Source organism: Oncorhynchus clarkii, chromosome 24 (genome assembly GCF_045791955.1).
Source record: "Oncorhynchus clarkii lewisi isolate Uvic-CL-2024 chromosome 24, UVic_Ocla_1.0, whole genome shotgun sequence".
In the NCBI taxonomy this organism is placed as follows: domain Eukaryota; kingdom Metazoa; phylum Chordata; class Actinopteri; order Salmoniformes; family Salmonidae; genus Oncorhynchus; species Oncorhynchus clarkii.
This window is the reverse complement of record NC_092170.1, coordinates 28,167,068-28,187,486: the sequence shown is the minus strand read 5'-3', so window position 1 is coordinate 28,187,486 and position 20,419 is coordinate 28,167,068. Positions and strand designations below refer to the sequence as shown.

At 43.5% G+C, this 20,419-nt stretch overlaps 2 protein-coding genes and 1 pseudogene across 2 annotated transcripts; 2 read left to right on the top strand and 1 right to left on the bottom strand.

Annotated features, from left to right (window-relative positions):
* The first annotated feature begins 1,549 nt into the window (after positions 1-1,549).
* Positions 1,550-5,439, top strand: LOC139382684 (secretogranin-2b-like). Its single transcript, XM_071126777.1, has 2 exons — positions 1,550-1,962; positions 3,052-5,439. The coding sequence occupies exon 2, from the start codon at positions 3,064-3,066 to the stop codon at positions 5,029-5,031; it is 1,968 nt and encodes a 655-aa protein (XP_070982878.1). The 5' UTR covers positions 1,550-1,962; positions 3,052-3,063; the 3' UTR covers positions 5,032-5,439.
* A 1,297-nt stretch (positions 5,440-6,736) lies between these two features.
* Positions 6,737-11,890, bottom strand: LOC139382625 (AP-1 complex subunit sigma-3-like; annotated as a pseudogene).
* An 808-nt stretch (positions 11,891-12,698) lies between these two features.
* Positions 12,699-20,366, top strand: LOC139383060 (dehydrogenase/reductase SDR family member 12-like). Its single transcript, XM_071127363.1, has 10 exons — positions 12,699-12,812; positions 14,096-14,229; positions 14,394-14,476; positions 14,582-14,677; positions 14,900-14,981; positions 15,061-15,122; positions 15,207-15,311; positions 17,596-17,686; positions 17,918-18,055; positions 19,004-20,366. The coding sequence occupies exons 1-10, from the start codon at positions 12,742-12,744 to the stop codon at positions 19,117-19,119; spliced, it is 978 nt and encodes a 325-aa protein (XP_070983464.1). The 5' UTR covers positions 12,699-12,741; the 3' UTR covers positions 19,120-20,366.
* Positions 20,367-20,419: the final 53 nt, after the last annotated feature.

Here is a 20,419-nt window from a genome sequence, read left to right as displayed (position 1 = left end):
CAGTTGAGACAACCAGCCCATATCATACGTACACAAAGAGGGACATGACCCACCTGAAAATTGAGACCGTGCCGTCAAAGCTTCTAGACCAATACAATGTATCCCTCTCTCTCCCTCCTTCCACCCTGCCAGGACATTTACAGGTGGGGTTAAGGAGTAGTATCAGTCATGATGCAGTTTCCCTATGATATGACATCAGCATGTGATATGGATAATTGGTATGGCATTGGAATCAATTTGATTGATTAGATCAATTCAAATAGAATTAGTACAGATGTGTCAGATGTATGGGTATTCCTGATACTGAACAGAGCAATAGCCTACTACAGATCAATGTCTATATGATGCCAAGTAAGCATTAAGAACCAATTGGTCTGAATTTCACTGATGTTATCTTATTGAAATCAGACAGTGTCTTCAGGCTACAACCACAGCCTAGGAGGAAGCAGGTTGATTAGTATGAGGCACTTGGAGATAACGGGTTATGTTTCTCTAATAGGCTGATACAATTTGATATTACATCAAACAGATGGCACAAGATATGCAGATATTACAACAATATGTATATTACTGTAATTACACTTGAGACTGCTGCTAATTAAAAGCCTGCAAGAAAGTTTCTATTTGACCTTAAAGGCCAGTGTTTTGGGTGGATGGGCTGTAGGAGGAGGGAGAGGGTGGAACTGAGTGGTAATTGGTTTCTGTTTACCCGGAGAATCCCCACAACCAATTAGCCAAGCTGCTTGAGCCTTACTTCCTTTACTGCTTGGTGTGTGTGTGTGTGTGTGTGTGCATGCTTGCGGTAAATAGGGAATTACATGAAGTGGAGGCTTGTGCTGAATGTAAAATATGGTTGGTCTATTAGCCAAATACATCAACAGAAGCATACAGACACACTGAGACACCAGTCTATTCTAATTGTTACAATGGCAAAACAGAAGTGATATCTGAAAGCATATCTGGAATCAGGTGAACAAATCATACTACCGTACATATCTGAGTGCCGACTCCCGACGTAAATGTATGAATGAAACTGACGGCTTCCCCCTGACCTGCGCCAGACAGGACTTGACCGGAAACCAAAATAAATTACCACTGGCTGACGATTGATTGCACCGTCATAGGCACCTCCCATAGCGCACGGTCTCTCTGCAGTCCTCATCACCCCGCATCATTCTTTGGCCGATCTTGGGCGTGAGTGAGTCATCGATGGACTTTACTCTCTGTCACGAGGGTCGCCCGCGAACGCCTTTTTGTTGACGCATAGGTACAAATCACAATTTACTGCGAACATCAGCCGTTATGGTAGACTACCTGATTAGGAGGAGATGAGGCGCAATACGGGAACAGGAAGTGATCTCTACCAATATGTTTTAAATCAATAGATGTTTCATTTCTCCTTGCTTGGCCAGGATTATTATCCAAAATGTTGTGTAGGGTTTCTGTAATAGCCTACACAACTGTTTAGTTGTAAACACACATAATGCAGCATTATGTAGCATACGAAATACTTAACGTAGTCTCATGTCCCTGTACAAATTATTATAGCTGGGCCTGTAATCTATAATTAGCCTATACACTGGCGAACTCGTGGGCATGGTTGTATAGGTCTATGACCATCTAAATAGACATTGTGCTGTGGGCTAATTAATCACGTCCTTAATGTCCAGATATTCATCACTATTGGTTAACCAATACAATTAGACATGACAGCATTTCCAATTGAAAGTTGAGGTTAAGAGATTATAAAATAATTTAACAAATGTGAGCCAGTTCTAATTGGGTTTGTATGTTTCTTTGGATCTAGTATTGCGTATGTCGCAGTGACGCACGAGTCAGGTGGCGCCTCATATAATGGGAGGAGCTGTCCCTGGTGCTGAACACAGAATCCCTGCTCGCGCTCACACTGAGAAAGAGATGCTAAATTCACTCACGACGATCAATTGAAACTATTTTGCAGAGGTAAGACTTTACACAGGGCCTACATCGAAATTATTATTATTTTGAGAAAATTGATTTTAATTAGACTATTTTCAGTTCGTTTAATATGTTTGTCCATTTTAAAATCCGTTTAGCTTTGCAACCAACCTGATGCATTGCAAACTGGTCTGCCGCAGTGAAGATATACATAGTCTAAGAATGACAGAACAGATTAACTAAAGTTTATTATAGTTTGTTTTCAGTAATTATGTAGGCTAAACTGATAAGTAGCCTAAATTAAGCAATAATTTGATTTCAAAACCAATTAATCCACTAGTTGGTTTATAAGTAGCCGTGTTCAATACCTTTATCTAAATTAGGTGTATGATTATAAAGTTCCATTGCATTTTATCAGTAAAAAGCTCGTGCAACAAATACAACAGCGTTTTGGTGCGCTAGAGATATCTTGTGTGTAGGTAGTTGTGTTTCGACAGCAGCCAGCATCAGCCGAAGGGTTACCTAGACAACTAGATTGTGACTCATTCCGGAAGGCAGCAATTTGAAAACTAATGAGATTTACAGGCGAGCTGAATACCCATGCTATTACTGCTCCGCAAACAATAATTTGGGCATTCAACAGATTAGTTTTTATCCAGAGATTTAAAATCGCATTGCATATCACTATCACTGGTAAACTATAGCAATATATCTGAAGCGTCAAACGGGATAAAATGGTAGGTCTGAAAAGGAAAGGTTTCAGAATTTAAATGAGGATCATGAGAGCTGATCATTACAAAATGCATTTAAACTGGCCTTGTCATTACAAAAGGTCCATTGCAGCCATTTTATCTCAATATCAAATCATTTCTGGGTAACAGTTAAGTATTTTACTGGGATTATGTTAAATTAAAGAGCAATTTCTCCAGCATGAATTTTCAGTATTATTCCAACCTCAGTGTGGAAATATACATAAAATCACAAGAAAATCACGATTGACTGCACAGTCCTTTAACATATTCTTGTTTGAAAGAAATATGTACATAATGGTCTGACCAGTGAAAAAAATCTTATCCTAAACCTAAAGGTCAGCAGCATTGACACTTCTCTTCCTGTTGTGTCTGTCGTCTCCAGGCTAAAGACACCATGCCATCACTCCCCACGCTCTCCTCAGTAGGGATGGCCTTCCTCTTCTCCCTGCTCCTCCTCTTCCTCCTGGGCTCTGGCAGTGTCCAGGGGGCCTCTCTCAGAGAACACAGACTGAAAGGCAGTGAGCTGGACCCCCAGCAAGTAGACACCCCCTACCTCCCCACCAACGCAGACATGCTCAAGGCCTTGGAGTACATTGAGAGCCTCCGCCAGCGTACCGGGGGAGGGGTGCCACTCACCCCAGACTACGACACCACCAACATGGACACAGACTCAGAGAAACTCCGCTCCATGTTGAGGCTAGCCTCTCCTGCCCAGACCAGTCAGCGTAATATCGGCCAGGACCAGGATGAGGAAGGGGAGCGCAACAAGGAGGAAAAGACCCAGGAGTGGCTGCAGGCGGTGCTGAGTACCCTCCAGCAGACCGAGAAGGGCCCCAAGCCAGCCCCTGTGAGGCCCAGTGTAGCCCGCCACACTCTGGGCAAAGGGCAGAGACCGGGGAATGAGGAGAGCCAGTTGGGAGAGGGCGTGGCATATCCATGGTCACAGCAGCAGCATACCAACCGGCCTCACAGGAAGTACCCACTGATGTTTGAAGATGAGGACGGTGAGGAAGAAAGCAGAGCCCCAGGCCGCGAGAGCCCCTTCAAACGCACCAATGAGAACATGGAAGGGAAGTACACACCCCAGAACCTGGCCAACCTGCAGTCTGTGTTTGAGGAACTGGGGAGGATAGCCAACGCCAAGGCTGGGCACAAACGCCAGACTGAGGATGATGAAGAGGATGATGATGACGACGACATGTTCCGGGTGAGGAATCTGGCCTATGAGGATGTGATGGGGGGAGAGGACTGGGCACCCTTAGAGGAGCAGGTGGAGACGGAGGACGAGGAGAGTGACAACAGGCAGGAGTTCGACAGAGGCTTGGAGGATGATGAAGAGGATGATGATAATGAAGATGAGGAGATTGATGAGGTCAAGCGATCGAGCCACCCGGGTCCGGGAGAACATGACGCAGATGACATCACCAAACTGGTCGACTACTACCTTCTGAAAGTGTTAGAGAAAACAGAGCAGGAGGAGCGGAAGAGAGAGCTAGAAGAAGAGGAGAGGGAAGAGAGGAGGACAACTCAAACTCTGTACAGCGGCAAGCCGGTAGATCCACAAGCCATTTACCAGCTCATCCAAATCTCCCAGAAACTACAGATCCCACCAGAAGACCTGATGGACATGCTGAAGAGTGGGGAGATGACAAAACAAGACAGGACACCACTGAGGACACAAGCACATTCTCTGACACCCAACGATCTGGCCAGGGTAGAGGACAAACTAACTCAGATCTACCCTAAGAAAAAAAAGATCCCTCTAGAGACATTCTTCAACAGACGGCTGCCTGAGACCCAAACAAGCAACGTCCCATACGAAATAAACACAGAAGACATTCAAAAAATCCTCGGGATGGGAAGTGTGGCAAATCAGAACGCACCCGCGCTCAACAAGCAGAAACAGCATACAAGCCCACCGTTAAGGTTTTACGCACCAGTTGGAAGGCAGAAAGACTACATGTTCTCTGAGCCAAACATCCCAGAGAAAGGAAAGGGCGACTACGACAACACTGTCGACGAAGACGAGCTGGAGACGTATCTGGCTGCCCAGATGTTGGTGCAGTACCCGCAGGCAGCAAACAAGGCAGACCAAAAAAAACGCGCATCGCAGCCTCCCTCACAAGACGATAAGCTTGTGCTGGGAAAGTTCGAGCAGGCGGTACAGGACTACTTTGACCAAATGGACTCAGAAAAAAGCCAGCCTCAGAAAAGGAAATCAGGTCCCGAGGACACAGGCGGTGCTTTGCAAATGCATGGCTTGGATGACGACATGCTGCTGAAAGTTCTAGGCTATCTGAACCCAGAGACCGAAGAGGGCGAAGATAAGGACCTTTACGCAAAAACTGCCAAAGGAATGTAGATGGGGGAGATGCAGCTACATATTATATAATTGTTTTGGATGGGGGGGGGGGGGGGAATCATAATAAAGTATTTTGAAAAATAAATACATGCAATGGAGTTTAGTCTCTTCAGTAGATTTACTACAGCTCATGCTTTAATAGCCAATTTATACATGAACTTGATCTGGTGTAGCTATAAGGGAGTGCCTATTGATGGTTGTAACTGGGTGTGTGGCATAATATTCAATGTTCTTGATAGGCTAGATAAAACACAACACACCACTTTAAACTAGCCATACATTTCAGTGCACATACAGCCGAATCAGTGTTGGATTCTTCACATCCACTTGTGTTCTTCCTCGTAAATTATATTTCGTACATGTGTTCGGTAATGTGTGACGTATGAGATGAATAAAGCATTGACTTTATTTTTTCCTTACTGTGTAGTGTTTACTCATTTGGACCTCACAGAGATGATGAACAGAGATGGTGAACAGGCTGCAGAATATCACATTCAAAACACCATCTGCCTCAATGTGTCAGCAACAACATGTAGCCTCGATCAATCAAATATCTTAGTTTGACAGGTAAGCTAGTAGTATATTGTAATCCATTTGGAGCTACAATAATGAGCAAATGTGAAATTGGGCATTTCTGACACACAGAATGAGATTCTATTTCTATGATTTTAGCACCATGGGTCAACTCAGGTTGCAACGAACTTAGCCTGGGGCAAGCAGGGTTGTTCTAGTCAATTCCAGCTATAAAACCAAGAGATAGTCTAATAACGTAGCAATAAAGTAGCAATAATCAATTTTCAAAAGTTGGAAACAACGTACTCCAACTAACATTTAAAAGACTATTCTGGAAACAAAACTACTCATAGTACAACTTTAACGGTATTGCAACACTTTCCAAAATGTCCACCTTTAACTTCAGCCTTAGAACCCTCTGGCTAGAGCTTGACTACTGATAAATATTACAATAAGGCACTATGCTTGTGTAGGCAATGGCTACGTTAGCCAACATAGAATTACAATAATAAATGTGACTTTCAAAATGCTAATGTTGTTACCATCCTTTGTATCAACTCACAACTGAATTAAAACATTTGAAAAAGCAGCTGCAATATTCTAAAATAACATTGATTTGCTTGAAAATCACATAAGGCAAAGTAGGCTACAATTTTTTTAAACCTGTATGATCCTATCAAATATAATGTCATTATAAAATAGTTTAAACTAAAAACACAAACAAATATCTCAAAGTAAAAAAAGTAAAACTGTGTTTTAAAACAAACTCCTGAATTCTAAAACTCCTAATGCATCTTTTAGAAAGTGCTTATATAAAACAGACTATGTGTGATGTCTGAGTGGAAGAGTGTATTACTTATTATGTGGGATGTATGAGTGGAAGAATGTATTACTTATTATGTGTGATGTCTGAGTGGAAGAGTGTATTACTTATTATGTGTGATGTCTGAGTGGAAGAGTGTATTACTTATTATGTGTGATGTCTGAGTGGAAGAGTGTACTTATTATGTGTGATGTCTGAGTGGAAGAGTGTATTACTTATTATGTGTGATGTCTGAGTGGAAGAGTGTATTACTTATTATGTGTGATGTCTGAGTGGAAGAGTGTATTACTTATTATGTGTGATGTCTGAGTGGAAGAGTGTATTACTTATTATGTGTGATGTCTGAGTGGAAGAGTGTATTACTTATTATGTGTGATGTCTGAATGGAAGAGTGTATTACAGTTTAATAGGTTAAATGTTGTGGCACTTATGGCAACTGAGGAAAGGATTCTTCAGTCTTAAGGTTCGACTCATGTCCCCGTTATTGGTTCAGTAGGTCGGTTTACTCATATACTCCTCCATTGTCTGTAAAGAGAACAGAAAACATATTTACATATTTTGGCAAGTGTGTCAGACTTAAGTGACCGTGTGTGTGTGTGAGGGGGGGGCGGGGGGGGGGTCACCTCTTGTAGTGTCTCTGCCTCCTCCATAGCAATGCCCACAGCTGTCTTGGAGGTCTCCAGGATCTCTCCTCCCATCAGGAACTCATCAAGGATGAAGTAGGCCTTCTCAAAGTTAAAGATGATGTCCAGCTCACACACCTGCAGTGTGCATGCACATGTACACAGTTAAAGTCCATCGATGACTCACGCCCAAGATCGACCAAAGAATGAGGCAGGGTTGTAGGGGACTTCAGAAAGAGACCGTGCGCTATGGGAGGTGCCTATGACGGGGCTATCGTCAGCCAGTGGTCTTTTATTTTGGTTGACTATCAAGTCCTGTCTGTCGCACATCAGGGTGATGCAGTCACTTTCATTTCTGTCAGGAGGCAGCACTCAGGATGAGTATGATTTGTTTACTATGGATCCTGATTCCTGATACACTGACAAAACAAAAGTGATCTGAAAGTGTAACAATTAGATTGAACTAGTGTCTGTTTGTCTGTATGCTCCTGTTGATGTATTTGACTGACTCATTTATACTTTTTCCTACTTATCTGAATTTTTGTTTGTTTACTATTCTTGGGAATAGTAAACTAAAACGTGTACACACACACACGATGATGTAGGCCTTGTCAAAGTTAAAGATGTTATCCAACCCACAGACCTGCAGCAGAGCAGACAGGCCGACAACAGCACATCAAATGAGAGGAATTAGACACCATTAAGATTATACTTTTTTAAAAAATTTTAAAGCACATCTAGTTGCTATTCACCAATTTAATCGGAACTTTCCCTGTGTTATATTGAACAATTGTCCCCCAAAGAGACCTTAACCTGCCAATGAACAGCCCTTGCATTGCCTGTACATCATGCTTACGTTGCCAAAGTATTTGTCCAGCAGCTCGACATATCGGTGCAGCACCTCCAAGGTCAACAGTTCATTGTCCTGGTCCTCCAGACCACAGCAGAAGTAGAGGCTGGCATACCTGCAAGGGGGTTAGAGGTCAAGGAACAGGGTTATGGTTGTTATGCTTATATGCAAGAGAGTCACTTTACTATAGAGGTTCATGCTTAAGCCAAATAGTGACTTAGGGTAGAACATACTGCTCTAGTCTGTTATGTGTTTAACTTGTACAGTGAGTGTACAAAACATTAAGAACACCTGCCGTTTCCATGATAGACTGACCAGGTAAAAGCTATGATCCCTTATTGATGTCACTTGTTAAATCCACTTCAATCAGTGTAGATGATGGGGAGACCGGATAAAGAAGGTTTTTGAAGCCTTGATATAATTGAGACATGGATTGTGAATGTGTTCCATTCAGAGGGTGAATGAGCAAGACAAAATATTTAAATGCCTTTGAACTGGGTATGGTAGTAGGCACCAGGCGCACCGGTTTGAGTGTGTCAAGAACCGCAACGCTGCTAGGTTTTTCACGCGCAACAGTTTCCGGTGTGTATTAAGAATGGTCCACCACCCAAAGTACTGACTGACAGCAAGAACTGTTAAGGCTCCATGGATTGATGAGGAATTGAAAAACTGTATGGTTGAAAGAGATGGGGCAAAATGAGTAGCTAATAAGTCTGTCTGTACATCTGACTGGCTTACTTACTGCAAATTGAGAAATGATGTGACTAAACTCAACAATAAGAAACGTCATTATGTAGCAAAGATCAATGATATAAAGAATGATGGGAAAAAAACTTGAGTACTTTAAATGAAATTACAGGCAGAAAGACGAATTCAACTCCATCTTTCATCGAATCAGATGGCTTATTCATCACAAAACCATTTGATGTTGCCAATTATTTCATTGGCAAAGTGGGCAAACTTAGGCAGGAAATGCCCACAACAAACAGTGAGCAATTATATTCATGCATAAAACACAAATAATGAAAGAAAAGCAGTGCAAGTTAGAATTTTGTAAAGTTAGTGTGGGAGAGGTGGAAAAATGATTGTTAGGTCCACAGACACAATCGCAATCACACTGCACACTGCCTTAAAACATCTGGACAAGAGGAATACCTATGTAAGAATGCTGTTCATCGATTACAGCTCACCATTTAACACCCTAGTACCCTCCAAACTCGTCATTAAGCTTGAGACCCTGGTTCTCGACCCCACCCTGTGCAACTGGGTCCTAGACTTCCTGACGTGAGGATAGGAAACAACATCTCCACCCCGCTGATCCTCAACACTTGGGCCCCACAAGGGTGTGTTCTCAGCCCTCTCCTGTACTCCCTGTTCACCCATGACTGCATGGCCATGCACTCCTCCAACTCAATCATCAAGTTTGCAGACGACACTACAGTGGTAGGCTTGATTACCAACAATGATGAGACGGCCTACAGGGAGGAGGTGAGGGCCCTCGGAAAATAACCCCACAGTCAATGTCAACAAAACAAAGGATATGATCGTGGACTTCAGGAAACAGCAGAGGGAGCAGCCCCCTATCCACATCGACGGGACAGTAGTGGAGAGGGTAGTAAGTTAAGTTCCTCGGCGTACACATCACAGACAAACTGAATTGGTCCACCCACACAGACAGCGTGGTGAACAAGGCGCAGCAGCACCTCTTCAACCTCAGGAGGCTGAAGAAATTTGGCTTGTCACCAAAAACGTTTACAGATGCGCAATCGAGAGCATCCTGTCGGGCTGTATCACCGACTGGTACGGCAACTGCTCTGCCCACAACCGTAAGGCTCTCCAGAGGGTAGTGAGGTCTGCACAGCGCATCACCGGGGGCAAACTACATGCCCTCCAGGACACCTACACCACCCGATGTCACAGGAAGGCCATAAAGATCATCAAGGACAACAACCACCCGAGCCACTGCCTGTTCACCCCACTATCAACCAGAAGGCGAGGTCAGTACAGGTGCATCAAAGCAGGGACCGAGAGACTGAAAAACAGCTTCTATCTCAAGGCCATCAGACTGTTAAACAGCCATCACTAACATTGAGTGGCTGCTGCCAACATACTGACTCAAATCTCTAGCCACTTTAACAATAATAAAAATTGGATGTAATAAATGTATCACTATCCACTTTAAACAATGCCACTTTATATAATGTTTACATACCTGACATTACTCATCTCATATGTATATTCTGTACTCTATACCATCTACTGCTTCTTGCCTATGACGTTCGGCCATCGCTCATCCATATGTTTTTATGTACATATTCTTATTAATTCCTTTACACTTGTGTGTATAAGGTAGTTGTTGTGAAATTGTTAGATTACGTGTTACTGTTAAACATTAACCACTAATAAAAAGGGCCAAGGATGGTTCCAGTCTACCCCCTTCCTCCCTCCCTCCACACCCCTACAGTACACAGGCACCATAGTCTGTTCCAGCCCAGAGACAATAGTGAAAGGGGGGAAACACAGACAGTAATAGGGGTCAACAGAGAAACAGACAGCAATAGGGGTCAACAGAAAAACAGAGAGCAATAGGGGTCAACAGAGAAACAGACAGCCATAGGGGTCAACAGAGAAACAGACAGCCATAGGGGTCAACAGAGAAACAGACAGCCATAGGGGTCAACAGAGAAACAGACAGCCATAGGGGTCAACAGAGAAACAGACAGCCATAGGGGTCAACAGAGAAACAGACAGCCATAGGGGTCAACAGAGAAACAGACAGCCATAGGGGTCAACAGAGAAACAGACAGCCATAGGGGTCAACAGAGAAACAGACAGCCATAGGGGTCAACAGAGAAACAGACAGCCATAGGGGTCAACAGAGAAACAGACAGCCATAGGGGTCAACAGAGAAACAGACAGCCATAGGGGTCAACAGAGAAACAGACAGCCATAGGGGTCAACAGAGAAACAGACAGCCATAGGGGTCAACAGAGAAACAGACAGCCATAGGGGTCAACAGAGAAACAGACAGCCATAGGGGTCAACAGAGAAACAGACAGCAATAGGGGTCAACAGAGAAACAGACAGCAATAGGGCAGACAAACAGACAAAAGAAAAGACAGAAGTCAAAAATAGGAAAACAAATAATCTGCCAAATAAACCAAATCAAAGAGAGAGAAGGGGGTATACAAGATCAAAGGTAAACCACAGACAGATCCAGCCCCAAACAGAGAATCTACTTCCTCAGTCACCTCTTGTAAACAATCTTGAGGTCCCTCCAGTGGAGGAAGTTACAGGAGCGGGGAGGGCGAGCCAGCACCATCAGAGTCATTTCCCTGATCACCTTCTTTTTCTCTCTCTCAGTCACCGGAGTGAACCACTTCTGCAGTCGCAGCTTCCCCTGCCGGCTGAACAGCAGCAGGAAGCGCAACTGTGGGAAGAGGGGGCAGGAAGTTGACCCACTTGGACCCAAATCATAGAAGTAGAATGACTAGAATGGGTATTATTGCAGGCAACAGATTGAAGCAGAGTAGTTCCTCTTGTTCATTAGGTTATCTGGTGTCACTCAGGTCAAACCATGTTGTTAACGACCTAGTTAATCAGTAACTGCATTAATACTTATTCACATACACAGAATGATACATAGTATGCTCATGTAACACACAAATTGACATATTCATGAAGTCTACTCACTCACACATACTCAGACACTTTGAACACACCCCACAATTATACTCATTATGCCTAGATGTGTAGTAATCCAAACAACACTTCTAACTGATAAGTGGTTGTTGTGCCAGACATAAACAATATTTCACAATTCTCCACGGACAGCCTTATAATGGCCAGTTTAAGGCCAGTTTGACTTTCAAGACGTTCTACTATAAAAACATGACAGCAACGCTTCTTTCGGCTAATGTAGCCTCTGGGCAAACAGGTTCAGGCGACAAGACTCAAGTTCAACGACCAGCCAAAATAACTAAGTGTGCTGGAGCGCCATTGACCACACAGTTAGTTACAGTAGGCTACTCACCTTTTGGACAGGTGCATGTTATAAAGAGAGCTTGCCCCCCTACTTACCCTGTAAAATATGTCAAAACTTGAACATGGAACCAAATGACGACATTTGACTCACCATCGTGAAGCTGCAATGTGAGGCTAAGGCCGAATCTTGAGGAAAAATATGTTATCTAAATTATTGCGTAAAAATGATTCATATGGAAGAGGCATCGTTAACCTTCCCACAATGCTGTGGGTTAAATTGCGAAACCACACCTTCTCTAGACTGTGCCGCGCCCCGTTTTTCGCTTTGCTTGGTCGAAATTGGTTCACACCTGTCGCAGGAGCTTTCCTGGGAAAGGTGGATTGCAGTGTACTGTACACTCTGGTTTGGGATAAAATATAGAAGCCATCCTGCTTGTCAAATCAAATGATGTGTTTGTGTGTCTATTATTTCATTTCCAGACACATTGAGTGTTATTTGAGCTTTTTCTATTGTAGCCTACATGCCTATAAAAACCGACAATAGCTTAATTTCCCCCAGAAGCGTTATCAATAATTCCCTGATAAAATGTTATTCTGTTACTGAAATATGCGGTTGTTGAAATACATTTAATTTACATTTGAAATGCTGTGCAAGCGAATCATGAATTTGCCATGTAAGCCTATTGAAGATTCAGTAGGAAATATATTTTATTTCATTCATTCAAGCCTATAGACATCAAGGACAGTGTCGAGCTGACACCAGTTGACACTGAATTTCATTGTGCTTCAGTTATTGTTCCCTAGTCGCCGCTGGGTGGCCGAAGGTGTCATCCAATGTAAATTCAAACACGTGGGTTTGGCCCAAGATAAAACCGGAGGAGAGCGTGCAATAACAGACGACGGGACGAGAGGATTCCATGGGTAATACAACGATGTCTCTTTACCGCAACTCTGCTTGGTTTCTGAAAGGAATGACTGAATTCACCAGGTAAGATTTGCTATGGTGTGTCTGTCATCATCATCTTTCATGCTTTTATATTCACTCTGGAGAACAGTAGGCAACTGATAACTGGTCCCACACCTTTTGGTCCATACGCACACATTTGTTATGGTAGATTCAGGTTATTTCATGGAATTAAATCCCTGGCTACAAATGTCACAAATATAAACTAAATCAATAAAATGTATAAAACTGAATAATACAAAATACTTTCCCATTTCCAGAACAATGTGTATATTCTCTCTCTTTGTTTGTATGTGTGTTCATCCTTTGGCATGATAGTATTACATTAATCACAGTGTTTCAGATAGATTCTAGATTTGTTTTACCCTATTTGATTAAGAATCAGGATAGGCAAAAAAAATCAGGATAGGCCTGGGCCTTTACTGATGTGTGGTGTCAAAACAGCTAAATGGACAAAACTGTTGAAGAACTGTTTACTTTCTGCCATCATATTACTAAATAAATTGGGTTATCAATGCTTACTATAAAGCTTGCAATCTTATTTGGAAATGCACCAGCTCAAGTCAAAGCCGTCATGTGGAACTGTTGATAAATGGCTTATCAATAGCATCAGACCAAAACATTATTTTATTTTTAAATACAAAACATAGCATCAGACCACACACTGCCTTTCCTCATTCTAAAACAAAGCAATCAAATCCAACTGAAGAGGTGTCTTTGACATTTATTCAGCACTTCCTTTGTTCAATGTTGTGTTTTCTTGCAGAGACCAACCAGTCTCCCTGACCCTGGACTCCACTAGTGTTTACGCTGCATGACACCACCAAACAGAGCATGCATTTAGCCAAAAACAATCCCTAAGCACAGCACCGCCTTGCTCCCTTAATCCCCCATTGGGAACAATGGCTGCCATTGAACCCCTTGACGCGGCACACAGGCCGCTGTCAGTGTCACCAGCGGTGGCCTCAGAACCGCCTCCTCTCTCCTTCTCACATTACCTAAGAGATGCGACAGTCTTTCCCTTTGTTAGACCTTTGTCTTGCTGATTGAATATCTAAACTGTTTGGAATTTGCTCCATTTTAGGTTTGGAGCGGGAGACAGCATCTATCTGACCCCAGGACATCTATGTACGCTGGCACTGACCTACTTTCTTATAATCTGTTTTCAATCGATCATTCAATCATTTCAAGTGGAAAAGGGTGTATTGTTACTGAGCTCCTCAGTCCCTCTCTACCTCCCTGTGGAGTGGAGCAGTGGATTGATATCCTCCACCTAACCGCTGTCTGTCTAACTGTGTGTGTTGCAGGAGTGCGTTCCTCTCTGCCGCCAAACACTTTGTGGAAAAGGACCTGGAGGTGTCCATGGCAGGCAGGGTCTTCATGATCACCGGAGCCAACAGTGGCATAGGGAGAGCTACAGCCATGGCCATCGCCAAGAGGGGTACGGTGTGTGTCTGTAGAGGAGAGAGAGTGTGTGTGTGCAAGTGTGAGTGAGTGTGTGCATGTGTGTCTTTGGAGGAAGAGAATCATCACGTTTCACCGCACTGAATACACCGCTGGTTCAGCCACTCTTGCTCTACTGTTATCCCCCCATCCCGTCTACAGGTGGTACAGTCCACATGGTGTGCAGGAACAAGGACAAAGCAGAGGAGGCCAGGACTGACATTGTCAAGGAGTCAGGAAATAAAGTGAATGAGTTTGGGCCTCTCTCTCACCTTCAAATTGTTTGTGTGGGGGACTTTTTACACTGTTTGGATATTATAAACCAGAGTGTAATAATCATGTAATTTCAGGAAATATATGTCCACATTCTGGACCTGTCTGAGACACGGAAGGTTTGGGAGTTTGCAGAGGCCTTCAAGAGGAAGTACAAAGCCTTGAATGTACTGGTGAGTGAGGAACATATGTTTGACTCAAAGTGATAACCTTGTAACATATATTTTTCTCCCTCTATTCATCACCCTGCCTTTCATCATCATCCTCTCTGTCTCTCGCTCCCTCTGTCTTTCATCCTTCCCATAATGTAGGGCTTCTTCCCATGTTTGATGTATTATTACATGTGTGCAGTATTCATAATGTAGGATTATTTACTGACTGATTGGTGTGAACAGATAAATAATGCAGGCTGCATCATGAGTGAGAGGGATGTGAACGCTGAGGGGCTGGAGAAGAGCTTTGCCAGTAACGTCATGGGTGAGTCAATGAGAGAGGTGAATGTGAATACTTCAGTCTCAATACCCTTTGAAAGACACACATCTCTCTCTATCTCTAGGTGTGTATATCCTGACCAAGGGCCTGATTCCCTTACTGGAGAAGAGTGCAGAGCCAAGAGTGGTGAGTTTGAAACCCACAACCCACTGGCACCACCACTGATGGTTATTGTCCTTAGATGTAATTTTACTAAATCCTCCTCCTCAGATCACAGTTTCATCTGGAGGGATGCTGGTCCAGAAGCTGAGGACAGGGAACCTGCAGACAGAAATAGGTCGCTATGACGGCACCATGGTCTACGCACAGCACAAGGTCAGGGGAGCAGGAGAACGGGAGGGCGGGGGAGCAGGGGAGCGGGGGAGCGGGAGGGCGGGGGAGCGGGAGGGCAGGGGAGCGGGGGGGCGGGAGGGCGGGGGAGCAGGGCCTCACATGTCACATTTTGTTGCGTCAGACATCAAATCAAATGCTATTTGTCACATGCGCCAAATACAGAGGGTGTAGACCTTACCGTGAAATGCTTATTTAAGAAAATAAGAGTTGAGAAAACTACAAATAGTAACACAATAGAATAGCACTAACGAGGCTATATACAGGGGAGTATCGAGTCAATATGTGGGGTTACAGGTTAGTCGAGGTAATTAAGGTCATTAAGGGGGGGGGGGGGGGGGGGGAATGTAAATAGTCCAGGTAGCCATTTGATTAATTGTTCAGCAGTCTTATGTCTTGAGAGAAGAAGCTGTTAAGGAGTCTTTTTGACCTAGACTTGGTACTCTGGTACCGCTTGCCGTGAGAACAGTCTATGACTTGGGTGGCTGGAGTCCTTGACACATTTTTGGGCCTTCCTCTGACACCGCCTGGTATAGAGGTTCTGGAAGGCAGGAGGAAGCTTGGCCCCAGTGAGCCATACAAGGTTGGAGACAATTCCATTAAATGCATAATGTGGTGGTCTCTTGCTGGTCTGTGCTTGTGTGACATGGTCTAGGTCCGATTTTAATGTTGCGTTTGTCATGACGTTGTATTAGTGACGACTGTTGTTCATCGAATGATTAAAAGTTTCTAATTGCGTGATTATCTGAATCAAGCAATTATTAACTCATTAACCTGTTAACTCATTAACCTGGGGCTCCATGGGAAAACCAGTTTTTATTGAGTTTCTATTTCCCAAATTAACTCAAAGAATATCAGAATATCGATTTTACAACAGCCGCTAATTAACCAGTTACCTCTACAATCTCGTTCTGAACGTCATATAGTCCGTGAATCTGCACGGACCCGGGTCTCACCAATGAGTTCGTAACACACCAAATTTTAGTTGAATATTTATTTACGAGAAAGCTAAAATGATGATAAAAGATACACATTGACAAAACACGTTATAGGCTATTGATTAGAACTTAGTATAACAGGCCAACACACTATGGCGCGGGGATTTCAAAGAGAGAGAGAAAACAGAAAGTACATGAGAGAAATATACATTTGGGTGAATTTGTCAGCTATGCTACTCTAACCCTAGCCTTGCCCCAAACTGCCGCTCTTATGGGTCAGAATATAATGATGTAATTACGTGAGGAAGATCTCAGAGGATTCTCTGTGTGGATCGTTCAAGGGACCGTTCAGCTGCTCGATGATGCACCTCTCCGGCGCACCTCTCTGATCGTCCTCCCGATGTCAGTGTCCTTTTGTCTTAGGAGTCTGTTTCCTCACCCTTGCTCTGGAAGGGGTCTTCTGAGGACGGACAGCTCTGTAGCTCAGAGCTCACAGCGTTGGAATGAAACCCTTTAGATACCACGATTCGATGGGAGCTGGAGGCTAGGTGGTTCGACTTGAATTCCCCCGCTTAGACATAGCTACTCATCCGTAGCTTGGGTAGAAAAATATTTCTTTGTCTTCAAACTTGGGTTGCGTTTTGGGTTTGTTGACTTTTTAGACCTTGGCTGCAGCTTGGGTCACGTAGTCTTGTCTGTAAATTCTTTACTCACAGGTTTTATACCCTTGGGTCAGAAGTGGGCGTAACCGCCTTTAGGGCAATTCTCTGGGCGTACCAAGTTATGAGGGCAAGGTCTAGATTTGACTCAAATCCAATTTTAGACAACTAACTTCACATTTCATCTTTCCCAAAACATTCTCTTTGATTTGGGCATTTTTCATACAACGTACAATATATAAACATCAAACATATACTAGGAAAACTCTTCACGTTACAATGTTTTCGTAATAACGTCATCTATTAACCTTTAATAACAAAACAAAAATGACATACATTTTCATATTCCATCTATCGTCATGACCACCATTGTGGCTGACGGAAACCATTGTTCCAAGGTCCCTTTATTTCATGTTCTGAGGCTGGTTCTCCATAGTAGCAGGACAAAGGAATTTGTCTGTGGCCTGAGATTTACCAGGGGCGTGAGGGGTCATAAAACCCCCACATCTTCAGACCTCTAGATCTCTCCTCCTCTGTTGGGGTTGAGAGATAATCTGTAGGGTTGTGGTCTCCTGTAACCTGACCTGATCAGGACAGTCATGACACGTTTGAGATTTGTGCTTGAACTGGTCCCAGCTACTGGTGTGTGTGTATGTATTGTGTGTGTTTCAGAGGCAACAGGTGGTGATGACAGAGCAGTGGGCCAAGACCCATAGAAACGTCCACTTCTCAGTGATGCACCCTGGCTGGGTGGACACGCCGGGTACTGTATCAATACACCACAACTACATAATCACCAGCAGCAAACAGCTTTGGTTCTAAGTATGACAACATTGTAAACACATATCCACATTTGGAGATTGACATTTTCAAATGAGAATTACTATTTCAATACATAAATCCAATGCTGTTTTAATATTGTCTAAAACAGTTTTGAACATAATAAGAAACTAAGATAACTGTGTTACTGACCCGTCTCTCTCTGGAGTTGTAGCGGTGGCCAATGCCATGCCTGACTTCCACCAGTCTATGAAGGACAGTATGAGGACCCCGGAGCAGGGGGCTGACACCACGGTGTGGTTGGCCATCTCAGAGGCCGCCGCCACCAAGCCCAGCGGAAGCTTCTTCCAGGGTAGGCAGTAAGACACAGAACACACAAGTTCTAAATTAAGTATCGCAAACAAAGTGAAGCATTTTCTGAAGAATGGGATCGTCCCATTTGTTTAGCAATTACAGGTAACAATTTAATATGTGTTATATGGTAAAGTATCTGAGGTCATGACCAGAAGAGCGAGCGACAGAGAAAGCTACAGTAAGACAGCAAAGTGAGGTCTAGCGTAGAGTGTCATGGGTTAACTGTCAGATCCACATACTCTCTCTCTCCTCACAACCCATTCTCAATATGTGCTTCTGGAGAAAACAAGAGCTCTTTAAAACAGCCAGGCTTCTCGGTACAGTGGACCTCAGTCAGAATTGGAGAAAAGAGGTCGAAGGAGAGGGAAAGGGGAGAGAGAGAAGAATAGTGACAGAGAGAGAAAGAGATGAGAGAGGATGGAGCGTATGGTAGGGGTTTAGAGAGTGGGGAAGAAGAAGAGAAAGAAGACGAGTGCTGTCTGAATGCAGTGTTTGTCTGTGTGGGTTGGACTGAGGGCATGAGAGGATGGGGAAGGTTGGAGATAGCAGGCGGGCGGTGGGTTGGGCTGGGTTTCTGGCATTGGTCCACTGCAGCTGGAGCTCTCGGTACCAGATACTGCCAGAGAGTACAGTGGAACCCCCCTCTGACGCATGCCCTCTCCCTCCAATGCGGCGACCTCAGTGACCTTCCCCAGCACAGCAGGATAGAAAAGAAACACTTCAATAGAGTCACTAACACAGACACCTCCTCTCATCTCTGTGGCTGCATGTACACAATACATGTCAGGGGATCTGGGGTCAACAGCTAGGCCTACGTTTTGGTTGAACTGTATTTTCTAGCTAACTTCATTGACACGGCTATAGGATGGATCAATCACAATGTGAATAGTAAATGCTTATCTTTTAAAAAACCAGGTTGTAAAACAGATTGTATTGTGTGTGTCAGATCGGAGGATGGTGTCGGCCCACCTGCCCCTGGCCTGGACCCACAGTTCCCAGTTGGAGCAGCAGAAGTTCATGAGTGTGATGGAGGATCTGGCCAAGACCTTCCAGCCCCACTGAGACCACTACCACACACAAGTACCTTACCAGTACTACAGTACACACTGGAACCAGTGCCGTATACTGGGAACCAGTTCAGCATAGCTAACAGTCCACACATACCTGTCAGGAGGGGGGGGGGGGGGGTCCTACTATATTTTATTTGCACTACTTTAACAGTTTAGATATTTATTGACCCCTAAAACTTTTTAAATATATCACCTCCACATGGCTTAAAACACTTAATATTCTAAGCTAAAACAGAACAGTGTTTGATGATGCTGATTTGGGGTTCCCTGAAAATAGTTATTTACCTTGTAGCCTTTGAGCTGCTGATAGGGAAAGCACTTTTAAGTTCTTTATACATTTAACCCAACAAACACAGTATGTTGTTTTTCTACCACTTCAAGCAGTGACTCAATGAAAGCTGTCAATCAGATGGGAGTCTGATGTGACCAAAGTCACTCCCTTATCCATCCACCAATCACATCACAGCCTGTTGCTATGGGCCCAGCCTAACAACACAGGGTTTGTTGGTTTGCTCTGCTTTGAAAATGTTCAAACTATTTTACCCAAGTGCTTCTTCAGTATTACAACCTCATGAAGTTGTCTGTTGATCCATGAAAAGTCTACAACGCTTGTGTACATAACTGATTAAATGCATTGGTGTGCATTATCAAAATTACATCACGAGGGCAAAACGACAGAGCAGGATTCATGAGTTAGCCAGCTAACTTTGATTAACAACCAGAAAGATCAATTAAAAGGTAAACTTAGATATGTGATTTTGGTTGTTCAGTCAATTACACCATCCTCATTCAATGCTTATCTACAAAAGTATAATAGTCTGAATATTTTGGCAAGTTAGCTGTTTAAATCATTGAACTTGCATTATAATAAACCCCTCGGTGGTTATACTGAGCCCAGGCATGAAGAAACCTCTCACTATCAGCAGGTAGATGGAGATTTGACCTATTCAGACCAGAGGTTCCCATCGCTGTACCTGACATGGCCAATACAGCTAAGATATATTTAAGTAACACTTGATGTTTAAGGGGCACTTAAATCAAATCAAATTTTGTTTGTCACATACACATGGTTAGCAGATGTTAATGCAAGTGTAGCGAAATGCTTGTAGTGTAGCGAAATGCTTGGTGGTAATGCTTGGTGGTAATGAGATATATAAATATGCTTATTGATGAGGCAGTCATGTATTTTGTGATTTCATCCTTGAATAAAAAAAATAAATACACTGATGTAAAACCCAACCGATGTAAAGTATTTTCTGAGTGTTACTATATTGCAGATGGGGGAGGCATCC